Source organism: Elephas maximus, chromosome 9 (genome assembly GCF_024166365.1).
Source record: "Elephas maximus indicus isolate mEleMax1 chromosome 9, mEleMax1 primary haplotype, whole genome shotgun sequence".
Classification (NCBI taxonomy): Eukaryota; Metazoa; Chordata; class Mammalia; order Proboscidea; family Elephantidae; genus Elephas; species Elephas maximus.
The window spans coordinates 101,052,701-101,072,789 of record NC_064827.1 but is presented as its reverse complement, the minus strand read 5'-3'; the positions used below and the strand labels follow the sequence as shown (position 1 = coordinate 101,072,789).

Here is a 20,089-nt window from a genome sequence, read left to right as displayed (position 1 = left end):
TTTACCTTACATTGACCTCCAATCCATCAATAACTGTTCCTTCAACCTGAAACTTGTAGTAAGTATATTCAGTAATGTCACCAGGAACGTAATGTCCCTGTCGCTTCCTTAATTCTCTGTTAACTTCCTTCTTGCCATATGCAGCATTGGCTCTCAGTATTCTGATTTAATCTCTGGGCTGCCAGATGTTGCTGAAAAAAATATATATATACACACACACACACACACACACATACACACACACATTTTTTTTTAATAATTTGTTTTTGTTAAGAATACACACAGCAAAAAAACACCAATTCAAGTTTCTACACGTACAATTTAGTGACACTGATTACATTCTCTGAGTTGTGGAACTATTTTCACCCTCCTTTTCTGAGTTGTTCTTCCATTAACATAAACTCGCTGCCCCCTTAGGTTCTTATCTAATCTTTCTGGTTGCTATTGTCAGTTTGATCCCATGTAGTAGGCCTTAAAATAGCACAATGCTCAACATAGACATTCTTTACTAATTAAGCTGAAGTATTGTTGTTTGCTTTAAAGAGGGCTTCAGGGAATATTTCTGGTTTAAGGTTTAAAGATTATCTCAGGCCAGTAGTTTCAGGGGCTTATCCAGCCTCCATGGCTCCATAAAGTCTGAAGTCCCTGAGAATTTGAAATTCTGTACGGTATTTTTCCCCTTTTGATCAGTTTTCTTCTATGGAGTCTTGATCAAAATGTGTAGTAATGGTGGCCACACACCATCCAGTTCTTCTGGTCTTACGGCAAAGGAGGCAGTTGATCAGGGAGAAAATTGGCCACATGTTTTATATCCTCTTCCTATTCCTGACTCTCCTTCTTCCTCTGTTGCTCCAGGCAAATAAGAGACCAATTGTGCCTTGGATGGCTGCTTGCAAGCTGAAAAAAAACTTTTTTAAATAGCACTAATTTCCTTTTCTGAAAAGAGAAAAGGCTGTAAGTTTTGCCATATTCTAATTTCTACTGAGCAGTCCTTTCATTTCATCTGTTCCCAACTGACAGATTTCTGCAATGGCTATTGTAAATCCTAAAAGCTTTTTTTTTGTTCTTTCACTGTCTTTAGTAGATGTTATTCCTTTGTTTACTAAGAAGACTGGTAAATAATTCAACAGATTAAACACCTACTGTGTTGTGTTATACAAGACACGAGAATTTAGGCTGTTAAGAACTCCTTATCCTAATGCAGCAGTAAGGTTGGCTTATAAATAATATTATTCCACATGAAGATGTATTTTCAATTTAGTAGCAGAAAATTCTTGCCTCCTCTGAGGTACTTGTGAGATTCTTCCTTTCAGGTATTGAGACAAATTTATTATTTTCTTAGATTGCCTTGACAGCCAAATTTTATGTACAGTGCAAGCAACTATGTTAACATTTGTGGTTCATGTATTTGCTTCCTCGTTTATTGAGTATGATTTTTTTCCTTGGTAGTCCATATGTTTGTTTTTTTTCTGCCATCTCAGACCATTTTGAACAGAAGGAAGAATATTAATGTATTTCAGCAAATACTTAGCTGCCTCAGACCCTTTGTGGGACACAGTTGTGTATAAAAACCAAACCTGTTTCCGTCGAGTCAGTTCTGACTCATGGCAACTCAGTATGGCAGAGTAGAGCTGCCTCATAGGGTTTCCAGCAAGCAGCTGGTGGATTTGAACTTTCGCTCTTTTGATTAGCAGCCAAGCTTTTAACCGCTGTGCCACCAGGGGACCCAGTTGTGTATAAACCAAAACCAAACCCAGTGCTGTCGAGTCGATTCCAATTCATGAAGACCCTATAGGACAGAGTACAGCTGCCTCAGAGTGTTTCCAAGGAGCACCTGGCGGATATGAACTGCCGACCCTTTGGTTAGCATCCGTAGCACTTAACCACTACGCCACCAGGGTTTCCAAGTTGTGTATATGTAATTTTAATTAAATGATTTAGTAATATTAATGATATAATCAAAGCGTTGGGTGGTATGGTATGGTGGAAAAAGAGCAGACTTTTGAAGTCAAACAAACCTAGTAAGAAAACATAGCTCTACAGCTCAGCAGCTGTGTTACTTTGGATGGAATTACTTGTCTTTCTTGGATTATTAGGAAAATTAGCAATTGTGATTTAAAATGTTTAGCAAAGCATGTTGCACACAGTATGCATTCAGTAAGTTTTTATGCAGGGTAGAAAATGTTAAGTCCATAAAAGGATGTAATGATAAAGACCATAGTAATTCACAGGAATTGAAGCGAGATGACTTTGTGAGGAGAAAAGAGCATTGAATTGGAATTTTAGACAGTAGCATTTTAACATGCTGCAGAGGTGAAGGAGGAGACTGGAATGCTGTGTAAACCAGTTTAATTAAAACAGATACTTCGTAGAGGATCATAAGTTTGGTAAGTTGGAAAAGATTGTGGAGGATCTTAAGCTCCTGATTCAGAATGTTGTCAATAGACAGTGAAGAATTTTTGAAGGTTTGGAGCTGACAGCAAAGCTTTATATAGGAATATTAATTTCACTGAAGTGCCTAGGAAAACTAAAAGAAGGTATAGACTAGAGATAGGAATTGTGTGACAGAGTAGAACTGCACTATAGGGATTTCCTGCGGAGTGGCTGGTGGTTCAAACCACCGACCACCAAGTGTTAGCAGCCAAACACTTAAGCGTTGCAGCACTCGGGCTTCTAAGAGATAGGAGATAGAGGCATACCTCAGCAATATTGTAGGTTCGGTTCTAGGTGACTGAAATAAAGTGAGTATCACAATAAAGTGAATCACACGAATTTTTTTGTTTCTCAGTGCATATAAAAGTTATGTTTACACTATACTGTGGTCTATTAAATGTGAAATAGCATTATACTAAAAAAAAACAGTGTGCTTTTGTTAGGCACCGACAGGCCTGTGCCGACTCATAGCAACCCTGTGTACGACAGAAGGAAACCGTACCAAGTCCTGTGCCATCTTCGCAGTTGTTACACTTGAGCCCATTGTTGCAGCCACTGTGTCAGTCCATCTCCTTGAGGGTCTTCCTCTTTTTCGCTGACCCTCTATTTTACCAAGCATGATGTCCTTCTCCAGGGACTGGTCCCTCTTCATAACATGTCCAAAGTATGTGAGATGTAGTCTTGCCATCCTTGCTTCCAAGGAGCATTCTGGCTGTACTTTCTCCAACACAGGTTTGTTCATTATTCTGGCAGTCTGTGATATATTCAGCATTCTTCACCAACGTCATAATTCAAAGGCGTCAATTCTTCTTCAACCTTCCTTATTCATTGGCCAGCTTTCGCGTGCATATGAGGTGATGGAAACACCATGGCTTGAGTCAGGGGCACCTTAGTCCTCAAGGTGACATCTTTGCTTTTCAACATTTTTTAAGAGGTCTTTTGCAGTACATTTGCCTGGTGCATTGTATCTTTTGATTTCTTAATTGCTGCTTCCATGGGTGTTGATTGTGGATCCAAGTAAAATGAAATCCTTGACAACATCAGTCTTTTCTCCGTTTATCATGATATTGCTTATTGGTCCCATTGTGAGGATTTTTGTTTCCTTTATGTTGAGGTATAATCATACTGAAGGCTGTAGTCTTTGATCTTTATCAGTAAGTGCCTCAAGTCCTCTTCAGTTTCAGCAAGCAGGATTGTGTCATCTTCATACAGGCTGTTAATGAGTCTTCCTCCAATTCTGATGCCACATTCTTCTTCATATAGTCCAGCTTCTTGGATTATTTGCTTAGCGTACAGATTGAATAGGTATGGTGAAAGGACACAACGCTGACATACATCTTTCCTGACTTTAAACCATGCAGTATTCCCTTGTTCTGTCCGAACAACTGCCTCTTGATCTGTATACAGGTTCCTCTTGAGCACAGCTAAGTGTTCCGGAGTTCCTGTTCTTCACGGTGTTATCCATAATTTATTATGATCCACACAGTCGAATACCTTTGCATAGTCAAACAGGTAAACATCTTTCAGGTATTCTCTGCTTTCAGCCAGGATCCATCAGATGTCAGCAATGACATCCCTCATTCCACATCCTCTTCTAAATCCAGCTTGAATTTCTGGCAGTCCTCTGAGAGTGTACTGCAGCAGCTGCTTTTGGATGATCTTCAGCAAAATTTTACTTGCATGTGATATTAATGATACCGTTCAGTGATTTCCGCATTCAGTCGGATCACCTTTCTTCGGCCTAGGCATAAATATGGATCTCTTCATTCAGTTGGCCAGGTAGCTGTCTTCCAAATTTCTTGGCATAGATGAGTGAGCACTTCAGTGCTGCACCCGTTTGTTGAAACATTTCAGTTGGTGTTCAGTCAATTCCTGGAGCCTTGTTTTTTGCCAGTGGCTTCAGTGCAGCTTGGACTTCTTCCTTCAGTACCATCAGTTCCTCATATGCTACCTCTTGAAATGGTTGAATGTCGACCAATTCTTTTTGGCATAGTGACTCTGTGTATTCCTTCTATATTCTTTCGATGCTTCTTGTGTTGTTTAATATTTTCCCGTAGAATCCCTCAGTATTGCAACTTGAGGCTTGAATTTTTCTTCTGTTCTTTCAGCTTGAGAAATGCCGAGAGTGTTCTTCCCTTTTGGTTTTCTGTCTCTAGGTCTTTGCACAAGTCATTATAATACTTTAGTCTTCTTGAGCAGCACTTTGAAATCTTCTGTTCAGCTCTTTTACTTTATCATTTCTTACTTTCACTTTTATACTCGATGTTCAAGGACAAGCTTCAGAGTCTCTTCTGACATCAGTTTTGGTCTTTCTTTTTAATGGCCTCTGACTTTCTTCATGTATGATATCCTTGATGTCCTTCCTCAGCTTGTCTGACCTTTGGTCATTAGTGTTCCAAGTGTCAAATCTATTCTTGAGATGGTGTCTAAATTCAGGTGGGATATGCTCAAGGTTTTTCTTTGGCTCTCATGGACTTGTTCTAATTTTCTTAGGCTTCAACTTGAACTTGCATATGAGCAATTGATAGTCTGTTCCACAGTTGTCCCCGGCCTTGTTCTGACTGATGATATTAAGCTTTTCCAACATCTGTTTCCACAGATGTAGTTGATTTGATTCTTGCGTATTCCATCTGGCAAAGTCCACGTGTATAGTTGGCATTTATGTTGGCGGAAAAAGGTATTTGCAATGAAGACGTCGTTGGTCTTGCAAAATTCTATTGTGCAGTCTCCAGCATCGTTTCTGTCACCAAGGCCATGTTTTCCAACTACCAATCCTTCTTCTTCGCTTCCAGCTTTCAAATTCCAATCATGAGTAATTATCAATGCATCCCGATTGATGTTTGATCAATTTCAGACTTGAGAAGTTGGTAAAAATCTTCAGTTTATTCATCTTTAGCCTTAGCAGTTGGTGCGTAAATTTGAATAACAGTCATATTAACTGGTCTTCCTTGTAGGCGTATGGATATTATCCTATCACTGGAATTGTTGTACTTGAGGATAGATCCTGAAATGTTCTTTTTGACAATGAATGCAGCGCCATTCCTCTTCAGTTTATCATTCCCGGCATAGTATACATTATGATTGTTCAATTCAGTATGGCCAATACCGGACAATATCAGCTGACTGATACCTAGGATGTGAATGTTTATGTGTTCCATTTCATTTTTGACAGTTTCCAGTCTCCTAGATTCATGCTTCATACATTCTATGTTCCGATTATTAATGGATGTTTGTAGCTATTTCTTCTCCTTTTAAGTTGTGCCACATCAGCAAATGAAGGTCCCAAAAGCTTGACTCTGTCCACATGATTAACGTCGACTCTACCTTGAGAAGGCAGCTCTTCCCCAGTCTTATTTTGAGTACCTTCCAACCTGGGGGACTCGTCTTCTGGCACTGTATCAGACAATATTCCGTTGCTATTTGTAAGGTTTTCACTGGCCGATTCTTTTCAGAAGTAGACCACTGGGTTCTTCTTCCTAGTCTGTCTTAGTCTGGAAGCTTGGCTGAAACCTGTCCACTGTGGGTGACCATGCTGGTATTTGAATACCAGTGGCATAGCTTCCAGCATCACAGCAACATGCAAGCCCCCACAATACAACAAACTGATAGATGTGTGGGGATGTCACATATGTAGTAGCTGAAAATATTTTAGTCTTTTGGTGAAGTCTTTTGATTAGCAGAAATGTTAATTTTTAGAAGCCCCCAGTTAGCTAGTTTTTCTTCTGGTATTTGTACATTGTTAGTTATGGTTTGTATTGTATTTCTGCCATGTATTAGGGCCCCTAGTGTTATCCCTATTTTTTCTTCCATGGTCTTTATCGTTTTAGGTTTTATATTTAGGTCTTTGATCCATTTTAAGTTAGTTTGTGTGTATGGTATGAGGTATCGGTCCTGTTTCATTTCTTTACAGGCAGATGTCCAGTTTTGCCAGCACTGTTAGTTAAAAAGACTAAAAAAAACCCAAAAACTTTTCCCTATTTAATGGACTTTAGTCCTTTGTCAAAGATCACATGACCATAGGTGGGTGGATTTGCATATGGGTTCTCAATTTTCTTCCATTGGTCTGTGTGTCTCTTGTACCAGTACCAGGCTGTTGACAAAATATTTTTTAAAGAATTTTAATGTACAGGTTTGATAAAATATTTCTTCGCTTACTAGTGAGATTGTATTTTTTTTTCAATTATTGACCTTATACCTGTCATGTAAGTTGTGATTATTTTTTGCAATATTTTTTATTTGCCTTTTGATTTTGTTTATGGTATTTTTTTTTTTGTATTTCCATCAAGTTAAATCTATGAATCTTTTCCTTTTTGTTGTCTGTTTTTATTGTCATGTTCAGAAGGACATTCACAAAGATAATACTCATATTCATGTAGATTTTATTTCAGTAACTGTGGTTTATTTTTTTCCAAAATTAAAATAGTATTTTATATTAATGATTATATAAAAAAACCAAACCCGTTGCCATTGAGTTGATTTTGACTCATAGCAACCCTACAGGGGAGAGTAGAACTGCCCCATAGATTTTCCAGGTTGCAGCTGGTGGTTTCGAACTGTCGACCTTTTGCTTAGCAGCTGAACTCTTAACCACTGTGTCATTAGAGCTCTAGTGATTATGTACAGAATATAAAATAATTTTGATAAAAGATAAAATTTTTAACCAATAAATCAAAAATTTTATTGTTAAAATTTTGGTGTACGTCCTATCAGAATGGTTTTGCATCTATTATTACTATTTTGAAATCGTGTGAAAATATAGTTCTGTATCATCATTTTTAATGATCATAGAATTTTCAGGTTTGTGAATTTACCATGTATTTAACCTATATCCTGTTAGACATTTAAATTGATACCAAATACTTTGTTGTAATAAACAGATCTGCACTGAACACCCCTATAGATACTTTCCTCCAGTCACTTAACTCCTCTTTACTTTAGAATAAATTACTAGAAGTCAGAGTCCTAGGCGTAATAGTATATGTATTTCTAATTTTGATCTGTTCACCATTTTCCTTAAAATAGAAACTTGCATTAAGTGTCTGTCTTCCTCACCTGCCATGTTAAATCTCTCAACAAAACCTGTTGATTCTGCCTCCTAACTATTTCTCAAATAAATACACTTCTCTCCATTTGAATTGCTTTCACCCTAATCAAAGGCATAGTCATCTCTGACCTGGACTTGGAGTAACAATTAAACTAAACGGCCTTTCTACCTCTGTCTTAATCCCACTCCAGTATATTTTCCACACAGCAGCCAGGGTGATCCTTTAAAAAAACATACATCTAACCATACAACAGTCCTGCTCAGAATCGTTCACTGGCTTTCTGTTTTACTAGGAGTAATATGAAGACTTTTACTTACGGCTTCAAAGGCCCTCCAAGATCAGGCCTCTATCTCTCCAAAGTTATTTTGTACCATCTTCTCCCTCCCCATATTCCAGCCACACTGGCCTCCTTTTTTCATGAACTTTCCTGGCTCTTTGCTGCCTCGGGGTCTTTAAACATGCTGTTTTTTGTTCCTGGAAAGCTCTTAACTCTGCTTTTTAATTATCCAGTTCCTACGCACCACTCAAGGTTTATCTGAAAGTGTTACTACCTCAGAGAGCACTTCTCTGGTCCACAGGGAAATAAACCACATTATTCCTGTTATAACGCCATGTTTCTTCCTTCCTAGCTTATATGTTGGTTTGTAATTACAATATTTATATGGTATCTGTCTCTTCCACCAGACAAGTCCTATGAGGGTGAGAATCTTTTCTGTTCTATTCACCATTGTACACCCACCACTTAGCAGTTAGATGCTCAGTGAGTATTTGTGGAATAAGTTAACATTGCCACGTTACTCTTTAGATAAATAAAATCAATTTATACTCATCAAAAGTATGACTTTGGGTTGATTTTTTTATATTTAAATGTATTTATTTTGGTATATGGTACAAGATGACAGGGATTTAACTTGATTTTTCCCAGTTAGCTTTGTCCTGTAACCTACCGTATTTCTGTAATCCAGCCTTTTCTCATTTCTTTAAAATACAGTAAATTCTTATATCTTTTTAAGTCTCTTTCTGGACTTTATTTTCTGGTACATTGTTCTGTGTCGACCTAGGTACCATGATCACACTATTTTAATTATTTCTGCTTTGTAATGCACAATTATTTGGTGGGGCAGATCACTCTTCATCAGTTTAACTTGTCATTTGTTTCCATCATTTGTTTTACCAGATGAAGTTTTGGCTATCTAACTAAGTTCCAAAGAACAAAATCCTATTAAAATTTGTTGAAATTTTATTGAACTTACAATGTGATTCTTTGATCGTCGCAACTACAAACATACTTTATTCTGTGTTCTTTTCTAAAATTTGTAGTTTTCTTAGTATAGATCCTAAACATTTCCTAAGTTTTTTCTTACGGATTTTTTTTTTTAATTGCTGTTAGGAGGAAATTGTTTTTTCCAGTTATGTCTTCTAACTGGTACTTATTTAGACGTAGCGTAAAGCTCTTTATTTTTGTACTTTGTATTTATTGTTTACTTTGTATTTTTTAAGTTTCTAAAAATTTTCTTTTGAATTTTCAAGATAGATTAATAGTAAGAACCTCTTACATAGCACTTTTAATATGTTTCTTCCAGGATAGAATATATCATTTCAGAGCCCTGATGTTGTTCTGGGTTATGTTGGTAGTTTGCAGTTAATTGTGAATATCTTACCTGCCTACAGTGTGCATAATTAGGATTTTACGCTTGATTAAAAGTTTAGATATATGGAAATAGAGTTTAACCATTTATGGTCATTTTAGAAAATGAATTAGAATTAGGGTTTTCCCTCTTAAACTTCTCACAAGGAATTATTCTAAACCAGAATTGGCAGAATAATATAAGTCTTAAAATAATATTTTTCTCTTTTTTAGGAAGTGGTTCTGAAAGATGGAAGAATTGAAAGACTAAAGTTGGAACTGGAAAGGAAAGATGCTGAAATTCAGAAGCTGAAAAATGTGATCACTCAGTGGGAGGTCTGTATTTATTTACTGTTGCAAAATAAAATATTCTGTTAATTTGGCTATTTTCTGTTTTTCTTATGTGTAAATATGTTTAATATATTGGTTAATACTTTTTATTATGTTTTCGAATGCTTTAATTAGTATTATAATATTTGAATGATAATACAGTTTATTTTTAACCACAAACCTACCTATTACTCTTACTTCCTCATTTAGGCTTTTCTAAAATCTCTTAAGCCTCTAAAGTGTCATTCTTTTTTGACTAGTATTTGTTCAAGTTTCATCCCTGATGGTTCTTACATTTCCCTTCCTTCTGTACTCATGCTTTTAAGAACCATCGCTGCTAAAATCTTTTCAGACTCCACCAACCAATCTCCCTTAGCTTTTTGTTAATTTATATTTTCCGTAGCTTTTGTTGGGCACTTAGCACGTGCTTGGCACAAGAAATTGAAAGGTGAGTTAGCAAAAAGCTCATAGCCTAGTGGGGAAGACAGACGTGTAAATAGTTACAGCACAATGTAGGATTTATAATTTGAGATTGGGCAGGGTACTGCAGAAGCATAGAGAAAGGAATGAATGCGTTACTGCCATCGGTAATTGGTGAGGATTTCAAAGAAAAGATGTTTTGTTGTTTCTAGGTAGAGAGAATAATATATACAAACGTTTCAATGCTTGAATAGTCACGTACAGGGAATAATGGTAGGAAGTACAGTGTTGCTGAAATTGATTTTTTTTTTGAAATTGAGGGTAATAGGAAGTTATAGAAGTTCAGTTTGGAGATGTTCGTTGGGATCAGAATTTGAAGGCATTTGAATTTTAGACAGAGAGGGCAGTAGAGGTCTTTAGAAGGGAAATACATGAGAATTTTTTGTGGGAAAATCACATAACTCTACAGTGAAGATAGTTTGATAAAACAAGAGGTATTAAGCGTAAGAGGAAGGGTACTTTTTTAACTAGTTTGGGGAATAGTAACTAATGGATTTCATTTTGGCCGTGTTGAAATGGCTGGGGTACATGCAGGCATAGATGTTTAGAATGCAGTTGGATACAGTGGAGTCATAACATGGGCATTTAACTTAATTACCTTTATATGCTTTTTCATAAAATTAAAAATCCTAATAAGGGTGTTGTAGATTTCATATATGCTCTTTATCATATGTTGTATGCTACTAGTATTTTGTACATTTTTGGCCTTACATATACATTTACTAGTCAGGGTTGTATATACAAAACTATGTATTATGCTAAAATTTATTGGTGATAAAAGGAATTCTCAAGGGTAATTTTTCTCATTTGCAGTTTTGTGTGTGTGTTTGCTTTCTTTTTTTTAATGAAAATAAAGTGAAACAAAAATCTAGAGTGTTTTGAGACAAGTGTAGTTGGTGGCTATAACCATCCTGTGAATACTCCTTGATTCCAACATAGAGATAGGCCTTTCTCCTGTCGTGTTCTGGGGGCCTCTGGAAAGTGCTCTCCAGCCCTGTGCTCCCCTGTCTCTGCCGGGAGCTGACATCACCGGGGTAGCTGTGTCAAGTGCTGGCTCAGGACAAAGGCCTGTGGCAATTTTTGTTTTTTAAGCTAACTTTAGACCTTAAGGCTTGCCTAAGAAATGCCTCCATGTACACATACTAATCTGGGCCTTGGAAGAAGGCTAGAGATAGAGTTTGGTGAACTATTAACATAGGTTGAAGCCCTGAGAGTGGAAATTTCAAAGTGAATATAGTTGTAGTGGACTGTATATGTTTATCCCCATCATATTTGAATGTTTCCATTTGAATTGGCTTCCTCATCCATTTCTAAGTTTCTCAGAAAGATTTACATTTACTACTATTAATTTTTACTCTTTATATCTACTTTATATTTACTATTTTTATGTACTTATTCAGTGTATTAACTGCAGTATTGCTCAGTAAATATTATTGGTTTATCATCACCAATTTAATGGGCAGGGTACTATTTAGTTAAAGCTATCTATTATATTGGACTTAAATGAAATACATTTAAATTTGTTTTACAGAAGAGGTTTTTGAATCTGATTAACTTCTGTACATATTTGTATACATGTTGCGAGAAGAAATGATAAGTTTCTTATACTGATCTGTTTCCTTTAGGCTCTTGTTTTTCTGTGATGTATTAAATGTATTGTTTTTCTCTAATGTATTAATGTATTAAATCTCTCTAAATAATTCAGACTGTTACAAGACTTGAAGGGTGGTGTAGGGAAAATGCCCTAGAATATGGGTGTTAACGTGGGAACACAATTCCTCTTGTCTATAAATGTATAATTGTGTCATTTATATAGTGTGAGAAAAAGCTAAGCCATTTGGAAAGAGCAACAGAAAAAGAGTTGAAAGATATTTCAGTAAATTGCTAATTCATATCAGCCAGATAATTACTACAAGAATAGTCAATGAAATAATGAGAAATTAATAAGGCCTGTATTAACTGAGAAGGTATAGAACTGTGCTTTACAGGCTAATAAGCACTTCATATGTCCGTCTAAACTTAAAGCTAAATAAAAATGAAAACCGTTTCTCAGTTGCACTTGCCGGATTTCAAGTGTATATGCACATATTGGTCAGTAGCAGATATGGAAAGTTCTAGTATAGTGCTGGATGGTGTTTGTTCATTTTCCAGTTTTTCATCTAAATTATTTTGAATTGTATATGGAGTATATTTGAGGAAAAAAAGACTTCAGGAAAATTTAATATTATTTTGAGTTTTCTCCACTTTTATCCCCTCTTCTTTAATTTTCAATTACTTATGATACTAATATCTATTATTGTGCTATACAAAAAAAAACCCAGTGCCTATAGATTTGATTAAATAGTAGACAGCTCTGAATACATTTTATACTGTCCTGTTTTATTCTAAAGTAATTTGTCTTTGAACAAGCCTTGAATTTACAGCTCCACAAATTGATAATAAATCATTAATTGTATCATTTGTTTTTAAAAAATTAAACTTTTTTTTTTTTTTTTTTCACTGTTAGGGAAAGTATAAAGAAGTAAAGGCAAGAAATGCACAGTTACTGAAAATGCTTCAGGAAGGTGAAAGTAAGTGATTTGTGTGTTTTTGGAATTTAAAAATTTATCTTAAATAATATTTGAAGATGTTTCAAGATATATGACTTACCAACTCCACACAATAAAAAGGTTTCCCAGAGTGATAGAGACTGAATGGTTGCTGATAATTTTAGTGTTATACAAGCTTAAGACTATTCAGGCAAGAAAGACCCTCAAAATGTCAATTCTTATAAATTACTAGACTTCATTTAGCTTGAAAATAAAACATTTGCTTAGGACTCTGCTTTTTAATTATTAGAGGAGAAGGACCTGTCATCACTTTATGTTTTCCTTCTCATTTCTCTCCTTCTTTCCCCACTTCCATATCTTTGCTGCCACTCTAACTTTTGGCAATAGTTCACCAGCAGGAAGCCAAAGATATCAATAACAAATGGTTAGAGGTAATAAATAAGAATAAAAAATTTGTGTGTTATATGGGGGAAAAAAAACCTGCTCCCAAGTGGATTCTGACTCATGGTGACCCAGTGTGTGTCAGAGTAGAACTGTGCTCCACAGGGTTTTCAGTGGCTGCTTTGTTGGAAGTAGATTGCCAGACCTTCCCTCTGAGATGCCTCTGGATGGACTTGAACTGCCGGGCTTTTGGTTAGCAGCCCAGCATGTTAACCGTCGGCACCACCCCAGGCACTCCGTGAAATTCTCCCAAATAGGTTGCATTCCTGAATATATATACCCAGTGACACTTAACTTGAAAGTTCTGTGAAAAATTTCTATTCACAACATAAGAGGAAGTGTGTATTAATTTAAATTTTTAATATGACATTTATGCAAAGGAAATTAAAAAAAAAATTTTTTTTTTATAAACCATAAAAGAGATATAGAGAAAGATAAGAATAAATGGGGAAAATCTTCTGAATAGACAAGATTAAGTATAATAAACAACTTTTGTATTAATAAATGTTAATGAAATCCCAAATATTGCTTTCTATGAGTACTGTGTAGCAGTTAAGAAACTATGAAGCTCACCTTGAAGAGTAAGTTAATAAGATAACAAACATTGTTTTCAAATGTGAAAATACTGGAAATGGAATTGCCCAAATAAAATTTAAACTATGTTACGAAGCAAGTTATCAAAAAGAACCAGAAATTGTGACCAGTTTTACGGAATGTATAGTTTTGAAGCAGATTTAAGCTATTATGTAACTTAATTATGACGTAATGGAAGTTAAAGAACAATGAGTTAAGGCATTGTTTGGACAGTCGGATATCAACATCCTAGGGTTTATTTAGATCTTTACATGTGATTGAATTCCATATGGGTCATTTACTTTATTTTAATTTGATGAACGTTTAATTTAATGAACAAAATTATGAGAATAAAAAAATTGCTTAGAGGATATATTTCTAATGGAAGAAATGAAGGATATCATTTGGCATTGGATGTATAATTTTTAAATATATAAAAATAAAATATTCCTCACAAATAAACCATTTGTTAAAAATAAGAAAGTTAACTGATAAAAGTTTACTCTCAAAAATAGATTAAAATTGGCTACCAGTAAATAACATCAGTGCCCGTATTCTACACTATAAATAATCCAAGTAGAAGAACTTTATATAGGCTCATGACATGAAAATTATTTATAACATTCTTTATAATATTATAATACGACATATATGTTCCTAAAAATCACTGCACTCTCCAAAAATTGTACAAAGTCTATGGGAAAAACGAGGTTAGGTACACAACACTCAAAAACTTTTAATAATTTTCAGAGACCACAGAGGTTATATGATTAGTCATGAGGCACATATATTTGACAGTGCTTTACTGGTATGCAAAGTCAGGTAAAAATAGTTTTGTTGGCCTTATAGTATGTTCCCTCCAAGAATTTAAAGAAAAAACATTCTACCTTGTTTTCAAAATCTTGTTTTAAGGTTAGTCAGGGTATTTAAAGTTTTTTCCCTATGTGAAATTTATTTCTTTGTGTCTTTCCCCTCTTTAGTGTTGATGGAAAAATTAATCTTTCATCATTATCTGTACAATTAATATTTTAACACCACAAAAAATATAAAATTTTCAAGAAAAACTGCTGTGATGATAATAATAAGAATTTACCTGTCAAAAGTAAGAGACAAGAAGTACATTGGTTAAATGTGAGGACAGTAAATCATTATTCTGACTGCACTGCTGTGTCTTAGTCCACTAACGTATGAAATATTTGAATGATTGGAAAGGGTATTACAGTGCCGTTTCTCTGTTTTGTCAGTGAAAGATAAAGCAGAAATACTTCTCCAAGTTGATGAGTCACAGAGTATCAAGAACGAGCTAACTGTACAGGTAAGGAAAACTGTAGAAATTCAGGAGTGGTTTTCTTAAGGTATTCTTTAGTCCTGAATTACTAACCTTGACTAAACAAAAATATAGCCGATCAACATTGCAAGAAAGTGGTATAAATTATACTTCTTATTATAGCAAATAAGGGAAGATTCTGTTTATTGCTGTGGGATGTAGATATGTCCTGGAGAATGGGGGCAGATAAGGTTATGTTTTACCTGATGTGGATTATGAGATAGAGATGGCAGAGAGAACTTACCCTTTTCACAGACTTGATTGTCTTTCCTTCACATCCTTATTTTGTCTTCTCTTCTTTTAGAACAGTGGGCTTGTTCTAGCTATTAGCTGTATAGTATTTCTAATTGAAATTGTGGGGATTTTTCCTCCTATGATAACTTGTTCATCTTGTGGTCAAAAAAAATCATCATTGACTCTTACTGTAAAAACTCAGGAAAAGGTTTACACGCAGAAAGAAACAGTCTTTGATGGTTACGAGGGAGAGGCGGGTTGGGGAGTGAAAATCACTAGATAGTAGACAAGTGTTAATTTTGGTGAAGGGAAAGACAGTACACAATAGAGGGGAAGTCAGCACAACTCTACCAAGGCAAAGTGATAGACATTTCATAGACACTTCTAAACACCCTGAGGGACTGAGTTACTGGGGCTAAGCGCTGGGGACCAGGGTCGTAGGAGTTACATAGGTCAAATGGCCTATAATACAGTTCATAAAGAAAATACTCTACATCCAACTTTGATGAGTAGCGCCTGGGGTCTTAAAAGCTTGCAAGCGGCCATCTAAAATACATCTGTTGATCCCATCATGTTTGAAACAAAGGAGAATGAAGATAACCGAAGACACAAAGAAAATATTAGTCCGAAGTACCACAGCCTCGACCAGCCTGAGCCCAGAAGAACTAGAGGGTGTCCGAGTACCACCACCAACCTCTCTGATAGGAACCACAATAGAGGGTCCCAGACAGAGCGGGAGAAAAATGTAGAACAAAATTCAAATTCTCAAACAAAAAGACCGGACTTACTGGTCTGGCAGAGACTGGAGAAGTCCTGGACACCCTTTTAACTCAGAACCGAAGACACTCCCAAAATCCACCTTTCAGCCAAGATTAAACAAGTCTATAAAACAAACAACAACACATGAGAAACATACTTCTTTGTTCGTTTGTGTAGACGAGACCAAATGGGATGGGGAAAGGAGAACGTTGACACATTGCAAGGATTTCAGCTATTGTCACAAAACAATTCGTGTTTGATTTGTTGGATGAGAAACTAATTTGTTCTGTAAACTTTCACTTAAAGCACAATTTAAAAAAAAAATCAGTGCGAATAAGTGTTAAGAATTAAACTATATGCCTAAAAAGACAAAAAAAAATTTTTTTTCTCATTGAATACTTGGTTATAGGTGACTTCACTTCATGCTGCATTAGAACAAGAAAGATCTAAAGTGAAAGTGTTACAAGCAGAATTAGCCAAATACCAGGTATGCTTTTATAATTCTAAGTGATTTCATCACAAAAAATGTATTTGGAGTAGATACTTTATAAGAAGCAATTGCAGTATTTTATTCTTAGTTCAAAATTTATTCAGTAAATAATATTAATAATTTTGTTATTGTTGGTCAAATGTAACTTTGTTTTAGATAACGTTAAGGCTATCCTAGATATTTGTATATACAACAATAATTAAAATAATTCAGGAAAATCGTTGGTACCACATAGATGTTATATCATACATGCCACTGAATCATCAAGGGAAGACACATGATATTGGACTCATTGATAACAATAAATTTGATTGCTTGGGTAAGGTAGTATCTCCTAGATAGATTCTCCATAAAAAGGTGTCCATTTCCCTTTTTAATTAATAATTAAAATGTGGGGTGATACTTTGAGATTGTGTGAATATCCTTTTCCCCAACACCTTCTCATCCAATGGTTTTAGCATCCATTGATGGTCTTTGTTTCAGTTATTACTTTGGTGGTTGCAAAATCGTCATTTTCTAATTTTGTCATTCCTTCACAGAATGCATTCAGCTTACATTCAGCATTTTTTTTTCTGGATGAAGCAGTAAAATCAGTGCTTTGTTTCAATGTGTATATGTATACAATTTATGTATTTTTAAATATTTGTATGTATATATGTCTAAATCATGATGTGGAATGCATTAATGTGGGACAAAAGTCGAAACAGTTGGAAAGCCACTGATGAACTGAAGAACACAAAAATAGTTTAGCCCTGGCTTTGAAACCTAATCAGTTCAGGAAGGAGGACCCATTTTGCCTGGGAGGCTTTTGTAAAGGATCTTGCTATGTTTTATGGGATTTTTTTGTTTGGTTGGTTGGTTTTTATTTTAATTCTAGTTGAGAAGCAAGGTAAGTGTTTTAAGCTATATAATCTTGGTACTATATAATATGGGTATTTACAGAAAAAATTTTGGTAAATTTATTTTCCTACTGCCTAACAGGAAATAAATTTTGTTTTTAATATATGTCAGTATACATTTCAAGTTCCACATAACCTATTCTCATACCTGTTTTCTCTGAATGAATCTTGGTTGAACTTCTTTGTGTTCAGGAATGAATAACAACAGCATTTTGATTTGTTTAAGAAGGTTGACGTCAAAATGTTTTGACCACCAAGAGGGGACCTATAAACAGAAAAAGGATGAAAAAATAAAGAAAAACTGACACCCTTATCAAATGACTCTGGCTCCATGTGTCCCTGATGTAACTACCATTTTAAGAAATGCATTTCCACAGACAAATATTTCCCAAACTTGACTGATCATCAGACTCACTTGGGGAACTTTTTGAGTTACAGATTCTTTTGGCCACTTCTAGCAACCCTAATTAAGTTTTGGGACAAACCTAGAAATCAGAATTTCTAAAAATATTGCTGCTTAGGTGACTCTAATGATAAACTGTGTTTGAATACCATTGCCGTAGTTTATAAAAATGGGAGAAAAGCCATAAAACTACTGTAAAATAAATACATCAAACCATTATTTATGGTTGATTTGGGGGTGGGATTAGTTATGGATGATTTTAATTTTCTTCTTTGTACCTTTGTACTTTCCAGATTTCTACAATGAGTGTTTGCTTTTTAAATCAGAATAGGGCAAAAAAATCTATGTTAAAATAATTAATGTGAAATACTTCTTGTCTTTTAAGCAGCCGTTCTCTTTCCTTGACTCAAGTCAAATACCATAGATGGAGGTTCATATGGAACGTGTTAAATACAGATTTGTATATACCACTGAGAACCGTAAAAAGTATAACCTACTTTTCAACTCAGTGATGAACAAAATCAGTTTTCTAATGATGTCTAATATAAACAAGACTGGAAAGACAGAGCGTGAATTATAAATTGAATTACCTAATAGATAATGAACTGAATTGGCAAATTTGCTGATCATATAGACCAAATTGTGTGTAGTTTATTTTAGTATTGACCAAAAATTTTATTTTCAGCAAGTCTGGGACAGTCACAATGAGCTTTGAAAAATAAGATGTCATCTTACTAAGGGACTAATTCAAGTAGACATAATATTTTGCGATTTCTTCTAACAATTTGTAAAAATAGCCGCATAAAAATAATTTAGTGATACGCACACTTAAATTTACAACAAGCTAAAAAAAAATGCTTCCTTCTTATATTCAAAAGTGCTTCTTGTGTCTTGTATTCTTAATATGAAGAAGACCCCAAAATAGTATTTTCTAAACAATTTGCTTTATTTTTCTTTACAGGGTGGCAGAAAAGGGAAAAGAAACTCTGAATCTGACCAGTGTAGGTGATTAACCTTTGAGGTCAACACAAAAGTTAAAATGTTCAGGTTTTACAAAAATGTATATATTTAATGCTGTGCAACTGCTAAAATATGCAGTTTTTGTTGAAACTAAAAATGGCTAGCTCACTAACAATCTATAATTTCATGTTCTTTTGGCTTAAAGTGAAAAGAAGAAAAATAGAACTTCAGCAGAACTCAGTGATTATTGTTTACTGTCTATACTTCTTATCACTTTAGTTTTTCATCCATCAATAAAATTTACTCTTCCACAAATATGTTTGATTTTTTTTTTTTAAGTTTCAGAAATAATGTGAAAGTATTAGTTTTGCTTATAGCAGTCAATTGGATCATTTCATTTCAGTGAACATTTATTCAGCACTTTTCTTCATGCTAAACTCTATAGAAATACAAGATGAGTAAAATATGGTTGCTGTCAAGTAGCTTATGCTCAGAGGAAATAGAGTGTGGGGATTGATAAAGAGCAAAAATAATTACCGTACATATTAGAGTGTGATATCACATTATTTGGAAATTGAGAATGCTTTAATGAGAAACCCTGGTGGTGTAGTGGTTAAGTGCTACAGCTGCTAACCAAATGGTTGGCAGTTCAAATCCGCCAGCATTCCTTGGGAGCTCTACAGGACCGTTCTACTCTGTCCTATAGGGTCGCTATATGTTGGAATTGACTCGACGGCACTGGGTTTTTGGTTTTTAATGAGGGAGTTTTTGGAAGGTAGATACTGTTTCTGTAGTGAGAGGCATTCCAGGAAAAAGGAACAAAATCTGAGCTGAAAGATTTGTGTATAGAACAGTGTGACTTGAGGATGGTAAACATGACACTGGGAAGTGAAAGCAAATGTATGTGTGGGAGGGATGAATGAGAGATTTTTCATGGATACAATTACTACAATAACTACTTATTTATAGAATTCCTTGTTTTAGCGTAGCCAGTGAGGTATAATCATTAAAATAAATATTTTTCCTAATAACAAAGATGAACACATAAATATTGGTCTTGGCCTTTAAAACCAGCATTATATAAAGGATTCTACTTCATGATAGTCTTTGATTGCTTATATGTCTGGCTTCCTCCATGATGTTATCTGAATCTTGCAGAGAATTGTGACTTATCGCTCCCTCTATTCCCAGTACTTAGCGTGCTATGTGGCTCAGAGTAAGCATTAAAGAAAGGTTTGTTTAATTAAGTGCCAAAACTTTTAAAAATAGTTCCTAATTTTACATTTGATTAAGATGAGACACCATCAGTATACCTAATTAATTTGTTAAACGTGTGGCAATATTCTGTGATGACATCTCAACCCAGTGATGAACAAAATCAGATTTCTAGTGCTGTCTCACACGAACAAGCTAGACAGAACTTGAATTAGAATAGTTTCAATTATAATTGAATTGTCCAAGTAGTTTAATAAACTGAATTGCCAAAGCATACTATATTATCATCTGCTTTTTTTTTTTTTTGATAATTGACCACGTTAT

The 20,089-nt window shown here is 35.0% G+C and overlaps 1 protein-coding gene across 4 annotated transcripts in view; it reads left to right on the top strand.

Moving 5' to 3' along the window:
- Positions 1–18,858, top strand: part of GKAP1 (G kinase anchoring protein 1) — a 90,692-nt gene extending 71,834 nt beyond the window's left edge. For all 4 annotated transcript variants that reach the window (XM_049895746.1, XM_049895742.1, XM_049895745.1 and 1 more), the window contains 5 exons: positions 9,340–9,441; positions 12,422–12,485; positions 14,723–14,793; positions 16,208–16,285; positions 18,552–18,858. In XM_049895746.1, the coding sequence (XP_049751703.1) occupies positions 9,340–9,441; positions 12,422–12,485; positions 14,723–14,793; positions 16,208–16,285; positions 18,552–18,599 (363 nt within the window). In that variant the 3' untranslated portion in view covers positions 18,600–18,858. The remainder of the gene's footprint in view (positions 1–9,339; positions 9,442–12,421; positions 12,486–14,722; positions 14,794–16,207; positions 16,286–18,551) is intronic.
- Positions 18,859–20,089: the final 1,231 nt, after the last annotated feature.